Source organism: Harpia harpyja, chromosome 12 (assembly GCF_026419915.1).
Source record: "Harpia harpyja isolate bHarHar1 chromosome 12, bHarHar1 primary haplotype, whole genome shotgun sequence".
Classification (NCBI taxonomy): domain Eukaryota; kingdom Metazoa; phylum Chordata; class Aves; order Accipitriformes; family Accipitridae; genus Harpia; species Harpia harpyja.
Genome location: NC_068951.1, coordinates 43,455,469 through 43,472,843, shown reverse-complemented (window position 1 = coordinate 43,472,843; position 17,375 = coordinate 43,455,469). Strand labels below are relative to the sequence as shown.

The 17,375-nt window shown below is 42.3% G+C and overlaps 1 protein-coding gene across 3 annotated transcripts in view; it reads right to left on the bottom strand.

The window, feature by feature from the left end:
• Positions 1–17,375, bottom strand: part of VEPH1 (ventricular zone expressed PH domain containing 1) — a 99,649-nt gene that overhangs the window by 39,112 nt on the left and 43,162 nt on the right. For all 3 annotated transcript variants that reach the window (XM_052804088.1, XM_052804087.1, XM_052804089.1), the window contains 3 exons: positions 12,069–12,289; positions 5,116–5,325; positions 3,812–4,206 (listed from right to left, as the gene is read on the bottom strand). In XM_052804088.1, coding sequence (XP_052660048.1) covers positions 3,812–4,206; positions 5,116–5,325; positions 12,069–12,289 — 826 coding nt within the window. The remainder of the gene's footprint in view (positions 1–3,811; positions 4,207–5,115; positions 5,326–12,068; positions 12,290–17,375) is intronic.

Below are 17,375 nucleotides of genomic sequence, written 5' to 3'. Positions count from 1 at the left end.
TTCACAGCTGTGACATCTAACACTTGAGTTTATATTACATAAATTTTGACATATAATATAATTTGATTGAGCTTATAAGTAAGCAAAGAGATGGAAAAAACACACCCTGTAAAGCAAAAATATTTTGTGAGGGCTAAGACCTACACAGCAAATGTCTGACTCAAGAGCAAAAAAGAAAATTTGCAAATCACAGACAATATTACAGAGCAGAGGATGCGATCAAAGACATGCAGGGGACCTGGAGCGGTCATTGGATCTGCCCCCTTACCTACGCTCAGAGTCAAGAGTGCCTATGACATTGGGAGTTGTAGTAGCAGTGCAGCTGGCTGATGGTGTAAGGCAAGCTTCAGAAGAAACACACTCTTATGTTAAATCAACTGATGTATGTGAAAAAACCCAGAAGTGTTTTAAGGAGCACCAACCCTTTTTCAGATCTGGCAAACCTCGCAGCTTTGCCTTGCCTAGGCCACCTTTCCAGCTTTCCTTAACCTCCACAACCTCCTCTGCCAGCGCAAGCTAGACAGCTTTTTCTACTGTTTAAGCTGAATCTTTTTTATTGGTATATAAGTTCATTATTTCTTGCCTTGTCCACCATGGGCTGTTCCCTTAACTGTCTTGCACAGAGCTGAAAATTCTTATTAGGTCCTCCCTCAGTTTTCTCCTCCTTTGGTTAACAAACCAAATTTTCTCAATTTTTGCCTTTTCAAGGGATGTTGGAATGGCAATTCTGATTCGAGTCAGAAAGTCCCACCAGTACCTTATCCTGGTATTAGCTCGCAAAGGGCATGTAAAAGAGCTGTAAGCAAGGAGGGCAAGAACGGAACAAGCACACAGCAGTAATTTCCCTCCTGGTACCTCCATCTGTGGCTCTGGCATTTCCAGAGTCAGGGGTGGTATTCTGATAACCCCTGAATGGCTCTAATCCATGAATTTACCTAATCACTTTTGAAACCAGGTACCCTTTCAGCATATTTATGTATGTACTGTAGCAATCAGTTCTGCCATTTAATTACATGTATCTAATTATGTGTTAAGAGGTGCCTATTTTGTATATTTTGAATTTGCTCCCTGACAACCTCATTACATGTTCTCTAGTACCTGTATTAGGACAGACAGTGAGCCAGCACTCCCAATTAATCTTCTTAGTCATTCATGATATTGCAGATCTCTATCAGCTGTCTCTTTTCCGGGCTGTGGAGTCCCAGTCCATTTTTCTTCGTGTGGAGGTCTCTGATTATCCTCATACTCCTGCTACCGGTCTGTTTTGTCCTTCAATATTCAGGCTCCAATTAATGCAGACAATGACATAATGATGTCATTTGATGTATCTATTTTTCTTAATAATTCTTCTCTTGTCCATCTGCTTTTCTGTCAGCTGCTGAGCATTGAACTGAATGTTCTCTGTCTTTCTGCAAGGCAGTGACTCTGTATTTGGAAAACCTTCAGCAGCCTCTTGCTTTCATTCCTACTGCTCTTGTGCCCCCAGATCTAGCAGGGGCTATGCATGCTAATTCTGGGTGTACCCAAAGGCACGCAAGCTTCTTCTGTCCTCACCAGTACGTCACCACAGCACCCTTTTGGGGATGCCACCCAGTCTCAGTTTTAAGCAAAAAGGAATTCACCGTGTTCACAGACAGTCTGCCCAAAGGTTAGACATCATTGTCATTAGAAATGCAAGCAAGGGTTTGAATTCTGTTTAAGTGGACAGAATTTGACCCATCATTACTCAGAAATTCTTACAACTGACATTAATGCTCTGTTGACCTGTGTGCAAGCTGCCACTTGAAAGCCCAGGAAAGGCATGACTCTAATGAAAGGGTATGTGGGAAAACTTGCACTCTCCCTTATTGGCACACTGCAGTGCTATTTTCTTGCAACACATTTTGCCACTGTTTCCTTCAAGTACTCTGTTTCATGGGAGATTGCTCTGAAGTGCCTATCTTTTCATATTTTCCACATTTTACATAATAAATTTCCAGTTCAACAAACTCATACATAACCAAAATAAAATTAGCCAACTATGTATATTAATATTTTCTAACTTCCTTAACTAAACATCTTATTTGAAGAGTAAAACAGATACATTTGAATGGGCCTTTATAGTGTGCAGGAATCACAGAAGTCCAATAACTACAATGTTTTTGATGGAGTGGTTTACGTAATATCTGAAATATTAACAAAGCTGTCCCCTGCGTAATGAGCCAGACTGCATTTCTTCAACATATTTAGAATGAGTCACATAAATCTCCTGTTCTGCACATGTGTCCCTGCTCAAAGAATTTCCCTAAGAATGCTAGTTGAGGATTTTCAGGAAATTACAATAGTTTGAATGAATTTAGAAATAGCCACATGCTTAGAACATATCATAATAGGTACTTCAGAAAGGAAACTAAGCAATACATTTAAAAGTATTCAACATACTGTATTTGATTAATGCAAGGTCATAGCATTCAGCACTTCAAAAGCCAGATTGTTCATTCTCATGTTTCCACTGTAATTTTATGAAACAAAAGTTTTATCATTAATTCTACCAAATAACTGTTTCAAATAGTAAACCTGGAATTTAAGATATTTAGGAAATTCTTCAGAAACATAAGCTTTTAAAACATATATAGTTATATCCCTTTTATGAGTTGAAACTGCTTTTCAACTTCTTGACCACTGAAAAAGTAAACGGACAAATATTTTATCAACAAAAGTTGATATCTGATAGACCTGAAGTTACATAGTATTAGAAGATGATATTTTAAGTGACTGAAAATTAATTTAATTTATTGAGTCAGCTACTCTTTGAAATCAGTGTGGCCCATTGAAGGGTTGGGCTGTAAATAGCTCATGACCACCAGCAAGCAGTTAGATGCACACAAATTCATGTTAAAGGGAGTGACTGCTGCTCAGTATAAGCAAGAGGTTCACAACCCAACCTAAAGTATTTACTTCAAAGAGGAGTATCAAAGACCCGTCTTGCAGTGTATCGCCCACCTCCCCCGCAGTCTCACAAAACCAGCTTTCTCACACTTGAAAACAAATACCCACCCTTGATGAAAGCAGAAAATATTAAACAACCCTAGGGAGGGGTGAGATAGGATCCAACCCAACCCAAAGCACTGGGGATCGCATTCTGTTGCGCCTTCAAGGAGCTTTGTGTCTAGACTGAAATGTGCTGACCTGAGGGTCCTGACCCGCTTCATTTCTGGGGTATCTTGTAAGTCACCTGATTTAATAATATCATGATAATGAGGAAGGAGACACAGATCTGCTCTAGACCAACCCAGCAGGCCAAGAAGGCGGCTTAAGTATTGGCACGTGCTTACCCACACGCCTGCGTGGCCAAGTCTGACCCATGGCACGTGCACTCCGTTGCACTCGACGCTCCACGACTGTTAACACAGCTCCGTAACCTACAGCCCGGAGCTGGGTGACATTCCCCTTGCCTGCCCGCCCTGCAGATGTGCCCAGAGGTATTGCCAGCCGTAGCCAACAGCCATGGCAATTCAGCTCAGTGTGACAGGTCCTGCCCTTTTCCAGAGAGCTCGGGGTTCATTCTCTATGATAGCCAAAAGGCAATCCTCATGTTAACCTTCATGGGAGTCTGGGGTAGGTGAGGGTTGCACTATACCCCTGAAGGAAAGAACAGCAGCCCTGGAAGATTTCAAAACACTGCAATTTGTGAATGACATTGTTTTATTAAACTAATGTTCCTCCCCATCCGTGAGCTCTGTGCTAGAGGATCTTTGCTACCCATTTGCTTGAACCCTGGGAGGACTTTCAGTGTAAAGTTCTTACAATTGGAAAGGCTCAGACCTCTTACCTTCAATAACACATTGATCGGGGATAGGAATTTTCCTCCCCATCTCTGTGACATATGCTTTCACTTTACCCAGGTTTTCCTTCAAGTGCAAGTAGAGCTTGTCCTGGTATTCCACAGGTCTTGTCACTGCCTCTGCGCTTCCTTCGAGGGCCTTTTCTTTAGTAGACTCTGGCAAATTTGCTGATTCCGTGTAATCGATACTTTGGTGTGAAACCAAAGAATTTCCCAGTTGCATTGCTTCAGTATCAACACTAAAAGGCAATTTGTCATTTTCTTGGCTAATGTAGATCTCGGTGAAGGAGATACCAGCAGTTATCTCCCCATTCTCCTCGTCCTGTCCACTCTCTGAGTTTACCCCCTTCGTGCGGACTGCATGCAAAGCGAGGCTTTTGGACCTGGAAGGTGATTAAGGAGAGAAAAAATGTTTTGGAATAGAGGTAAGACAAAAAAAATCACGCGAACACGTGCTCTTCCGAGTTACCTCTATGCAGATAGTTCAGAGAGCTGGGTGTGGGGCTCATTTAGCCAGAGGCAAGTATCTTGTGGTAAATATGCATTTCAAAAGCAAAACTCAAGCCACAGCTTTAATAAGCAAATGAAACTAAATAATATCCATATATCACAACATCTGCATGACATGGAGGGAGCTAGTCAATCTATCTGCAAGAAACTTAAAACCCCAGGACTGAAGTATATGCTTTATTGATCACATCATAAAAATGCCATCCAGCAGCCATTTAACTGAACCAAGACTCAGCCTCCAGCTCTTCATTGCCCTGTACCTATATGCTGAGGATGAAGTTCAGCCTCTGTAAGAGTAAGAAGGGTAGAAGTGAAGTGACTGAAAGGGCAAATACTGGAGCAGGAAGAGAAAACCTCTGCTGTGAAGCTGCAGTGCACAGGCAGCCTAAGGAGACCGCGGGTGCACATTGCTGTCTGAGCCCTTATCTCACCTGGGAGAGTCGCACTCATCTCACACAGCGCATGGGCACAATTTGATTCCAACATTTGATACGTATTAGCAATAATACCTCAGGAAGGTCTCTGTATCTTCCTTTCTCGTAATATCTGCATGCAAATATTTTCCTATCCCTTGTGCTGGTTTAGGGCACAGAAGAGATTAAATAAATAATCTAGAAAGATTTTATCCAGCCCTTGAATTCATGGATACGAGACTTGGTTAAAATTAGACTTATGATGCCCACAGGTATCATGCAAGCAGACCAAATTCTCAATGTTTGGATAAAGGTTTATTACAAAACTGATATTCATGAAAACCACTCACACATTTTACAGGGCCATACCTGTTAAATCTCATATCCTTCCTTTCTTCTTTAGAAACCTGGCCTAAACTGTATCTCCGCACTGAGCCAGGAGTACTGTTGTCGACATTTATTTTCTCTTCAAAAGCCTGTATTTTAACTTGAAGCTTTTCATCTTCTTCATTTCCATTTATAACAGATTTTAAATCATCCAGTGGTACAGGGGATTCTGTTCCAGTATCATTTTCCATCCTAAGGAAGCAAAAAGCAGAGATTTAACCCTGGTACATTGTGTTCATACTGATGCTGATGGTGCATTTCTGCCTGTGACCTGTATTATGTATCTGGTAAAATAATTATGTTTCAGCAGAGATTCTCTTAGAGGTTGATTAATCATTTGCAGAAACATATTCTAGATCAATGTCTCCATCAGATGGATCAGAAACATTGAACATCTCTGACAACACTGGATTAGAAACTGCATGTGCTATATCTGCATAAGCAAAATCCAACTCTTTCCCTGATAGTCCCATAGCAAAAAGGTTTTCAACTGAACTTAAACCATTCTCTCAGGCTTGCTAAACAGCGACTTATTACATTATTTTTGTAAACCAAAAGTCAAGCTAATTGCAGAGTTTATAGAAATCTGTGGTTTTAAAGGTCTGACAAAAGTACATGCAGTTCCTACCAAATTATTGTACTCCAAGTAAGAAAAGTATCTTTTAAAACTCAGCACATGGACAGAAACAGGCTCAGGAAAAGTTCCAAGCAACGTGACTGAAGTTCAGCAAAAGAAAATGAGAAATGAAGAGTTAAAATGAACTTGTAGGACTGCAGGACAAGCCGCTTTATTTTAAATTTATCATTATGTTAGTCTTTGAATATGTAACCTTTTAATGCAAAATTCAAAGTCAACTTTAAATTTAAAATAAATTGAAGGGAAGCTATTAATCTTAAAGGACAAAAAGAAATCTGCTGTCAGATATACTGCTGGTAAAAACCTGCTTTCTAGCCATTAAAATATCCTCTGACCAGTGAAAAACGTTGTCTTCACTGGAGGCCCAGCTGTGCTGCTGCAGGGGCAGTAATCACTGCCGGCCAAAGCCCTCGGGCACAGCAGAAACCCTCTGCAGAAGGGTCCCAGGATGAAAGGTCCGCCACCCCGGTCCAGGGCAAGGGGAGACACACTGATGTCTCGCCCTACGCCAAGTGCAGCCGTTTCCGTGCCCAAACCCACGTTTCCTAGATTAAAGTTTTCAGTCTGAGTGCTAGATTCCCCAAAACAGGGCTTCTGAAAACGGGGCTTGCTGGGTTCCTACACAGCTCCCAGCGAGACTCAGCTCCTCCAAATATTGGGCCATTTGCCAGAAGCCTAAACCTTGGGTATCTGTACTCTCCCTTGAAGGTGCTGCTTGCCCTTTATGCAGCAGCAGCAGGACTGAATTTCCCAGGGGACCAACAGCACACTGGGGCAAAAGCACTGTTGCTCCTTCCCCTCTTCTTCAGGGAGGTGCCTTCTGCTGCAGATTTACGTGTTCCCGTCTTACTCCTGCAACTATGGAGTAACTGGACCAAAAATATCATGAAGGCAGTACAAAGACAATCAGAAATCTCTTAGAGAATTAAGGGATATTTGACAGTATTTACTTTTTAAACTCTACCCACAGCTCTAAAACAAGCTTGTTTCCTTCTGACCATTTCTTTGTGGGTTTTCTTTTTTTCCTGATGAAGAAACATCTGAATAGCTAAATCTGTAAAATATGGGTATGTAAAGACACAAATGAGAGTTTTAACACAGCACTTTCAAAGCAGCAGAGTCTCAACAAGTCACGCTCACAGTTGGGAAGCCTATTAAAAACTCCCAAATATTGCAAATTACCAATTGTGGAGACAAAAAAGCACGTTTAAAAAAAACCAACCATGAATACTGCATCACTAAATGCACTTTTTCATTTGTTTTGATAAAGGCAGTTCAGGATATTTCTCAGGGGAGTTGGCAAGTTTTGTCTTGTTTTGTTTTTAATTTAGGCAAGATCTCATAATACATTAACACTGCAGAACACTTTGAAAAAAAATATTCTTCTGTAATAAAGAACCGTGGCATGACCTTTACTAACAAATCTTTCTGGAGATGTGGGACAAGATTTAATTTATTAGAAAGCTGTCACTCCAATATAACTCTCAACACTGCTCCCATTGTGGGAACTAAGCACTAAGAAAAATGTCTGTTACATACGTAAATACACTTAAAGCCCTCTGGCTGCAGAGAGGGGATTGATGGACTGATGGGGTTTATGAATGACAGACCCAAACCAGCAAGCCTTGATGATGTTTGGAAATAAAAATGGCCTTTTATAACAGCACCTTTTTGCCCAGCATTCTCCCGTTGAGCTCTGATGGCTTTGTGAAGGATAGACAAGAAAATGTTTCTGCTAAAGAAACACATTAATTAATCCGGTTTGCCGTATGTAAAGCAGCAGTAAGTTAGTGCACACGGGGCTCATCACCACCTAGTGCTCCTCGAGCCATCACCTCGGTTTTCACCCTGTTGGTGCCCAGGATTTCAGAGCAACTGCAAGCACTGCGGGCGGGGGGCAGAGCGCTCAGCCCCGGGCATGCCCCGCGGGAACACTTGCTCTCACGTGTACCCGCTTTGTGCTCGCATCAATTCCCGGGAAGCCAAAATCACGTACCCCAAGCGAAACGTCCAATGAAGCCTCCGCCCCGCACCCAATGGGATGCCTGGCAGGCCTTCCTGCTGGCCTCCCCTTCCAGCAACAGTCAAATAAACTATTGTTTGAAATCTTGGCAAGAGGCATTCGGTACATTGCTGAGGTTGCTGGAGCAGGATCAGCTTACCCCAAAGCTCAGGCTGTTTTCGAGAGGAAAAGGATGCACGAACCTATCAAGAAATCATAAGGACCTGGCTTGCAAAGATAGTGCTATCCTACTCATCGTTTCACTGCTTTTAAATTCTGTGTAGAAAGAAACCTAAACACACAGGTCAGCAAGTCAAGAGTTATACAGTAATTTAAAAAGCATTTCTCCAGGCCACCAGCACCATTATCAACATCACCAGTCAGGTGCTTAAAATGGGAAAAAGAGCATACACAAATAGAAATTGCTAAAAATACACTCGAGATGGGATTGATTCCAGGGCTTCAGCTCTGTGCAAATGGAGACAACACAAATGAATCGAGTGGGGGTCCTTGTGGTTTGTCAACGTACAGACATAATCACCTCCTCAAACAAGACATGCACGTTTGAAGGCGGCAAGTGGTGGATAGTGATGGCGATCTCAAAACCTCTGGCTCGTGGTTGGGAAGCCCATCAGGAGCTTCCAAACATTGCTAGGAACGATCATGGAAACATCATCAGCCAGGTACCGTTCAGGGCTGAGGTGTCACCAGGAGCAGGAGGCTGCACCCTCCAGCATGTCCTACGGAGCGCCGCTCACAGCCTCTGTCCTCACAGGTACTAATGGTGGAGGCCAGAACGTTTTAATTGCTGATGCCAGCAGACACAAGGCAGCAGGCAGTGGCACACGCTGCCTGGCCTGCCTGCAGGGCAGCTGCTCCCGCGGGCCAGGCAGGACACGGAGCTGCAAGTGGAGCGGATGCTTCTCGGTGCCTGCACCGAATTAAATCACACCGTAGTCCCTTACTGGCATAGGAAAGTCTTAGATGCTATTACAGCTCTATTCACCACTAGAAATGTTGATTTAAAGAAGGACAAATACTGTAGAAAATGAAAGGCAAATGAATGGTAAAGGAATGCTCAATGATGCCATGTGCTAGACCTATCCTCTGCTTTAAGGAGAAAAGATCATTTCATCCAGCCACTACACTAAAATGAGTAGCACTAGTATAGCCTGTTATGCTCAGTTCTTACCCAGAACAAGGGCTTGGAAGGGTCATTAATTTTTCTTTCTTTCTTTCCTTTCTTGCCTTCTTTTGATTGACCATGCTATACTTCTAGGTTGGATCAGTTCATTAAAACTCTGTATGTGTTCTTAAAAAGCACCTCTGAGACTGAATAACTTGTAATTTTGTGACAGTATGGGGCAACAGAGCATCGCATGGTTTTAATTATACTCTCTACTAACTGCATGTAAAATTTCCTGTGTCAAACAACTCCAAGCCAGCCATCGCTCTAAAGAAATCAGTTTCTTCTTATGTAAACACATGATTCTGGAAGGAATGGTTATAATCCAGCCACACATTTTAAAATCCTGTTTTTCTTTCACAGCATAAATACTCTGGATTGCAGCTCTTTAAAACACACTGCTGTTCAGTAACTGCAGCAACTCTGGGGCTAGGAGGGTATTTCCATGTCAATGTCTGAACTGGTCCCACTTAACGCTAGTACAAGTCAGAATAAACTCTGCTTAAATCGGCAGAGAACTCTCATTTCAGCCTTAATTGTTGCGCCATACTTGTTCTTGTTCTATTTAGCTGACACTTCGCTTGATACAGGCCTGAAATGTAAAACCAAGTACCTAAAAAGCATAATTGTGAAAAGTCAGTGTTTCACTGTGATCTCTTATAGCCACGTTGAGATCACAAGATGGTGGCTGCTGCAAGCAACCAGGGTCACAGAGGATTGTGGGTGTGTGATAAAATAAAAAAAAAAAAAAATCAAGCAGCAGTCAGAGAATAAGAAGTAATTTCAGAAAGGTTTGTTTGAAAGGGTCCAGGCCCTGCCACTGGCTCAAGACAGCTGTATGCAGGGCAGACCCCACTGCAGCAGACACGTCCCGGGACACAATTCTTTACCCAGGAGCATGAGGAACAGGTTTTCCTTCCCATCACTTCTGGCTACACTCACACCCGCCTTGTGGTGAGCACAGCTGCATCACAGGGACTGTCTTGTCTCATAAAAGCAGCAATTTATCCACAGAAATGTTAAAAACTGGTAACAACAAAACAAATAGCGTGGAGGAATGTCTATTTTAAGTTCCTTCCACTGCAGACTTAAGGCCAAACTCTGCCTTTCCTTAGACCAGAATAAACTCTGAGCTGCTCCACTGCAGCCCTAGGATAAGGTGGGTTCATTTTCCATCATCTGCCCCTACATATTACTCTTCAAAGTCTGGCCCTCTGACCCCACAGTAGCTTTCATATTCCAAAGACAGCAGTTACATTTTCATTCCCTCATACACATGGCTGCGTTCAAACTTGTCACTCAGAAGCAAAAGCAACTTAAGCAAACAACCAAAGCCTTTTCCTTTCATGCTCAGTAAAATTAGTACAGTTTTTCTCCTGAAGGAAAATAAGGATGCTTTCTGAAAAATCCACTGAAAAATATTATCATTTCCTCCCTTCTCCTCCCCCAGACTCTCCACCCAGACAGTATTTCGCATCTGTAACCACACTCACACAGATAAAGCTTCTACTCCTCAGCAAAGCAAGTCCTTAACAAAGGGGAATTTTAGAGAGAAATGGGGAAACACAGCAAGAACATTTTAATGAAAATCTTTTCTTGTTTTGTACCGGTTTTTATCAGCTCTAGAGATAGATGTTAAGCACAGAAAGGAATAAGGAATAGGAATATCACAACATTTTAGCAAATAAAGTAATCTTTCTACCATAAATCAAGGGACCACGATGGGCTGTGTGAATAATTATTATGTTTTGTTACTGAAGCCTCATTTCCTGTCCTGCTTCACTGCAGTTCCCAGAGTACATGATATCCTTCTGGTCCCCTTCACTAAGTGGCATACTCTTCTTCACAGTTGAACTTGACTAGTTTGGAAAACATGTATGTCATTTCATGCTCGCTTTGCTATCTTCACTTAGGCTTTTTCACTATCTTCAATGAAAATTTTTTTAATAAAACGTGTGCTGAGGGCTCGATTTCAGCTGAGGTTTCTGTCACCAGGTGAAGTTCAGATGTTTCTTACAGCCTTGTTGTAAAATAAGGGACTATTTCAGGGTTCCTCTCCTTTTTCATTTTTAACTCTCACCAGGATACCAATTAATTGTTTCTCGAATGACCTCAATGTTTTGGCTCCAACTCTACAAGTCTGTCTCTAAGGCTATCCTTCATGGTTATGAGTTTTCTGACATCTGTGTTAAATTTTTTCAAAGAATCACTATTCCTTTGTGCTCTCTTGACCTATTTCAGTGTACACAGTACTAATTATAAGTCTCTCCCTAATTAAAAGTGACTACTACCATATATTTAAATAACACTTATATTCTTACAGTGATGAACGCAGCAATGCTCCCAATGCTTTAACCTTAGGATACACATTTAAAAGAAGCTGAGCGAGCAGAACATCTTTTTGTACAAGCTTGAGAAATTTTTTTCAGACTTTTTTTAGCAAACCTTTATCAGAGCTACGCCAGTCATTGCTCTCATCAGCTTCAGTGGTTATCTTCTAGAATAAACTCAATGATAATTGTGTAGCCTGACTTCACGGATTTATTTTTAACTGAAGCTTTTTAGATTGCCTTAGTCTACTTATCTGAGACACGGCTTTCTTCCTATTCTTTAAGTGCTAAAACCTGAACAGCTGCTTTATTCTTCAGTGTCAAATGACGCAATTTCTGTTGTATGATGTTCAGAGGTCATTCTGCCTGGTAGCATGAAGCTGGTGTCTGCAGTGCACCTACATCTCTTACTGTCACTCTTTATTACAGATTTCTGCCTTAGTGTCAATCATCCTTATGCTTGCATTTGAAATGCATACCTCGAGATACTTCTACAAGTAGGGATGCTGCCCATCAGGTGCCTGTAAACTATTTTGTATGCTTACCTGACCCTATAAATAACACAACCCAATGGCTGAGTAAGTATATACTGGAACAGTACACGAGGGATATCAAGATCAATATGAAAATGGCAACGTAGCAACTTACAGGAACTGTAGTACATCTTACTTTCAGCTGATTGTTCATTCATCCCAACTTGAATATATTTAATATAAGTTTATACAGCCTCACACAGCCACGGAGATACCTGTGGCTTTATCATACAAAAACTAGCTTTACCTGGCTCCTGACGTGTTGTCATTCTCTAGCTGTCGGATGAGGAGTTTGGCTATGGCAGTGAAACTGTTGCTCATGCGGTAGATATCTCTGCTCTGGGTGCCCAAGATGCCTGAGAAGGTGTCAGTGAGACTCTTAATTTCCAGCAAAAGAATATGGTGAAACGAGTGCTCCATGTTGGCCAGCTGGTTCACCAAATACATCAAGCATATTCTGGCTCGCTCCTAGACAACACGAGGAGGCAAGAACAATTTTAAACAAATTAATTTATTGCTTGCTTGTGCAAGGGAGGTTTGTGTGCACGCTGCTGATTAAAGCATTGTCATTGGGGAGTAGTGGCTACCCCATGATAACTAACAAAAAGGCAACTGCATCAAATGCAGAGTTGATTTTTGTGTACTATTGACATTGCATTTCTACCTCTTGGTATTACCTAACCCAGCCTAACTTCAGTACACCTTGTCTCCTCCTCAAACCTAAAGTCAGAGTCCCTAAAGCCTCTTTGAAGGGCCCTGCTTTGCTCTAGGGTAGTAGATCAGCCTGGCTCAGTGATCAGAGCATCAGCAGCAGACCTAGCTCCCCTTTCATCTTTGAGGAGTCTTATGAGCCTGGCCAAGCTACTTCACCTCCCTGTACCCAGTTTCTGTGCCCTTTTTTTGCTTTATCCTGTGCTGTTTGTGGCAGGCAAACTCTCTTGTAAGGGGCCAAGTGCTCACGCATGCTGCTCCAGTTCACAGGGTCTTCTCCTCCAGGGTCTTTTTCCTCGTGTCTGTACCCCACCTGTTGCACATTGAACTCGCAGAGGCATTAGCATGGACACAAACAAACCTGCCGGCAGACCTCAGCTCAACAAACCCTGCAGCTCAGGTCTGCACTGGTTTGTGGCACTGCATGACCCATGACCGATTGCGGTTTTGTGTCTTCGTTACAGCCTCATTGTATTAACGGGCTAATGTCCAGATTTTTGCTTTGTCCATGTTACTCTCCGCTCCATAGCTGCAAATAATCAATGGTCACCAGGAAATTGCAGTGAATTCTGCGTATGCCATTAGCTGTTACAAATGCTTTGCCAGGAGTGAAGATCTATTTTTCAGACCATAAAATATTTCCCAATCACAACTTCCTTTCTGGACCTGTTGGGTGTTGCTGATTTGCTATATTTAGCAGTGTCACCTAAGAGCCTGTCATCACCGATGCTACCCAGACCGAGCAGGACTCTTCTGGCTCAGCGTCGGCAGAGGAGCAAGGTGCAGTGGGCAGGAGCGGGGGGACTTATCAGCATCTCTTCTCACTAATGGCAAGAGATTAAAGCACCTCGTAAATCACCGGGGTTCTCTCCTTTCATAGCAATTCATTTAGGAGCAACACTCAGATTAGACCCATGACTAACACTGCAACAAAGAGAAGTTTAAAATGAGATTTTGTTTTAAGATCTCATCACATGTGATAAGGCACCGTCTGGCAGCTGTATCAATCACTGCCAATGCACTGAAGTCTGATATGCCCTCTGTAGCCAAAGTTTTGCTAGCCAATTTTTCAGGGGGATGTGATCTTGCCAATATATCAGCGAGATCACATCCCCCACAAATTAGGATTAAAGGGGCTGTTTCAGATCATAATATTAAACATGCAAATATTTTCTAGCAAAGATACTTTATCATCTCTGCTTGGCAAGGGCACACAATTCCAGTTCCAGCTATTTCTGTATGTACGTGTACAAATTCACATACTAAAACAGAAACCCCAAAGGTGAAGAAACGTGTTAGGGTTCCTCTGTTTTGTTATAATTGTCCTAAGCGTATTAGGTTCCACAGTCCTAAAAATATCTAAGTGGGAAAAGCAGCAGAGAAAGCAGCAGTTAACTCAGGAGTTCGTATCAGATCCTCCACTGGGGTAACTGGGGATGGCTCCACTCAGTGAAACCCACTTGGTACTCAGCAGATTGTTACAGAAATTGGGAGATATTTTGCTTTTAGACCCTGTGCTGAAATGCAAACAAAGGCAAAAATGAAAAATTCTCTTCTTCCCAAGGGTTAGCAGAAAAGAAGGGGAAGTCACATGCCATGCACATACTCCAAACACTGCAGGACAATAACATTATTACCTCTTCTCTTCTGAGACCTCGTAACAGGGGAGAAAAAATTGCTGAAAGTTTGATTCCAAATACAGCTGGGCCATAAAAATACACGGGAGACTTTGGCAGAACATGGCCCGAGCATCACAAGCAAGAGATTTTTTGAAGAAAAAGTCAACTTATTTCAAACAAAAGAGGATCTGCTACACCATGCCATGACAGAGATAAATGAGAAAAGCATATCAGACAAATTGCTTCCCTTCAGCCATATGGGGAAAAGCTACAGCTACATCCTCAGATGGGCTGGATGGTATGATGGAATGAGCTTTTTTTCTCAATGGCTTGAAAGAGGTTGACTTTTTGGTACATATTCACTAGTTTATTTGGAAGACGATCCTCCCTCCAAGAGATAAACACAGGCTCAATTAACATTTAAAACACATTTTTGTTTCCTAAACAAACTGTGCAGCAGACGTAACTGGAAGAGAAATTTTGACCATTTTCATGTCACTTTGATCCAGCTGGAGTGTCTCCAGCCATGCTGAAATGCTGCTACTCGCCTGGAGTGAGGTAAAAGAACAATAAACTCTACTGAGTAATATAATATGTAACTGTTATACAAAACAAAATTACAGCAAAATAGCTCAACATGAAAGCAGTCATTATCCCTGCCACAATTTTTATCCAAAAATTTTCAGAAAGCCTATTTGGTTGTACGTAACCCATTGTTATTCTAACAATGCTTATTTTATGTATTTACGTATTTTTTCATAAGCATCCCTTGCATTTTATGGCATTACATCTGCCAGTAAGTGAAGATCTAAAATACAACAATGAGGTGTGGCACGGTATTTGGCTTTACCTTAAAATCAGGCTCAGGAGACTACAAAAAAGAGATCACGAGGCTTTCAGAAGCAACTCTGAATTCCAGTTGGTTCAAAACATACAGTTATTGAGGAAAAAAGATCATTAAAATCTTTGATTGACCTATGCCCCAAGATGGTGTTTAGCTTTGCACAAATTTATCGTTAAGGGACAAGTTCTGATTTCAACTTCACCCATGAGACTGTCACTGACATCAACAGAAACGGTGTGTATAAACAAGGGGGCAACCTTTAAATAAAGGGATCTCTTTTCAGCCAAACCTCTCATCTCTCCAGGGGTCTGTCTGAACTGCCAAGGTGGAGAGAGCAGTTCAGTGAAAGCACAAGAGGTTGCTTCTAGAAGCCAGCAGAAAGGATTTTCTGCTCATATCTGCAATCTATATAGTAAAGGGCCAAGCCTCGATCCTTGCCACCTCTTTTCCCCAAGTAAACCTCCCAGTGAAATAAAATATCGATTACTAAAATTCCAACACTACCATTGTCGTTTCATTTCCCACTTGTTTTGCTTGGCTGGGAAAGGGATGCTGATGCTGATTCACATCTATAAGTAAGAACTAGCAGCCCATCTGTAACACGGCTCCGTTACAGGAAAAGGAAGAGGGGGAGACCTGACAGCAGAGGTTTTCAGGAAGGCATTGCCACGGTGGGCTGCGAGACGAGACCATCAGCAGTGCACGTGTCTGCAGGGACCATTTTGCTGCCTGCATGTTTCTACTTGGACCTAATCTAAATAAACTGGCTGCAGTGACGCTTGTAACTTAGCAGTTATGCTTATAGGTCAGAGTATTATTTTAATTCTTTCGTGTGGGTGCACTCATTGTTATATACTGAGCCTTTAAGATCTGTCCAGCTTTTATGATGCCAGATGTGTTTCTGCGGATTTTGTCGCAGGCTGATTGTCTGCATTGCAGTGAGTGATGCCCCATACATCAGAGAAATCCACGGCATTTTTTTTTCCTTTCAAGAAGCCTGATCTGCATGGGAGCATCCAGAGACACGACCCGTCTCTCGGCTCACAATAGGGTGAGGGTAAAATCTGCACAAGAAACTGCCTGAGTAAAGCAAACAAAACCTTTACAAGGGAAAAGGAGGACTATGAGAGATCCACTGTGTTACTAAACACACAAGAGCCACAAGGACCTTTTGGTCAACGTCTGGTCTGATGCAACCCCAGGCAATTGTAGACCAACGAATGTCCTGCCAAAGTAGCTTCTCGTACCCCCACAAAACTGTGGGCCACAAAGCACTCAAGTTCCCTGAAATAAAATAAAAAATCCTTAGGGTAAAGAGACAAAACTCGCAAGTAGAAAGACTATCAGTTATAACGTCTGTGAAGGAAGAGGGAAATTGCTATGTGAAAATGCCCAGGTGATGTGGGGCAGCAGACTGCATCCCACATCACAAAAAACCCACAAAACAAAAGTATTCCACAAGGAGAAAATGGGAAACTTTAAGGCCCGCCAGCAACTCTAGCATACGTTTTGCACCCAAAAGTGTGACTCGCCTTGGCTCCAGCATGCAATGCCCAGCCATCACCCAAGCACGTTTTAAGGCTCTTTCTGCACCATTTATACCAGAAGGAATAACTGAACTGGTAGCGTGGCACTGCCAGAAGCACACCCAAGCCCTTTGAGAACACCAGTGACACAGACGTACTGCTCATGGCCAAGGAAAGGCAGTGTCACCCGTGTCCAGGTGACAGCGCTGTGCAAGCCTGACACTGATGTCAGGAGCCTGGTGGACTGATACGGCTCAAAGGTGACTGCAGAAACAAAATCAAGTCACCGGAGCACTGGTAACTACTTACACATTTCATTCAGGGCAGATCTTCCATAATTCATATATCTTTTAGAAAACAAGAGAGGAGCCATTCGCCTCACATTGGAAAGTTCACCCCTGCCACCCTTTGCGTGTTGCTTTTATTAATGTTTTTGAGTATCTACTGAAAGGTCTCCCGGATGTCACTGAAACAGAGACCACTACAAACAAATTAAAAGCGTGCCATCTCTGCAAACACACAGTGCTGGTGGCGGCAGAGCGGGCTGGAATGCAGTCTGCTGCTAAGTCAGCAGCTTGCAGCTTCTTAGAAAAATAAGACATACGACACAGGACATAATGCCAGTTACTTGACACTTACAAGAGAGATTGGACATCAATTATGCAATGCAGGCTTGCCCAGGCTGCGCGTGTAACACTTGGTAGCTACGTGTATCCATGCAAACCAACAGATTAAAAAACATAAGGAGAAAATGTTTTGCAAATTATTTCTTTGTAAACTTTACTATAGCCTATAATTTCCAACAATATATGAAATACAACATGTGCAGTTGGTTCCTTGCTTTTTCTTGGTAT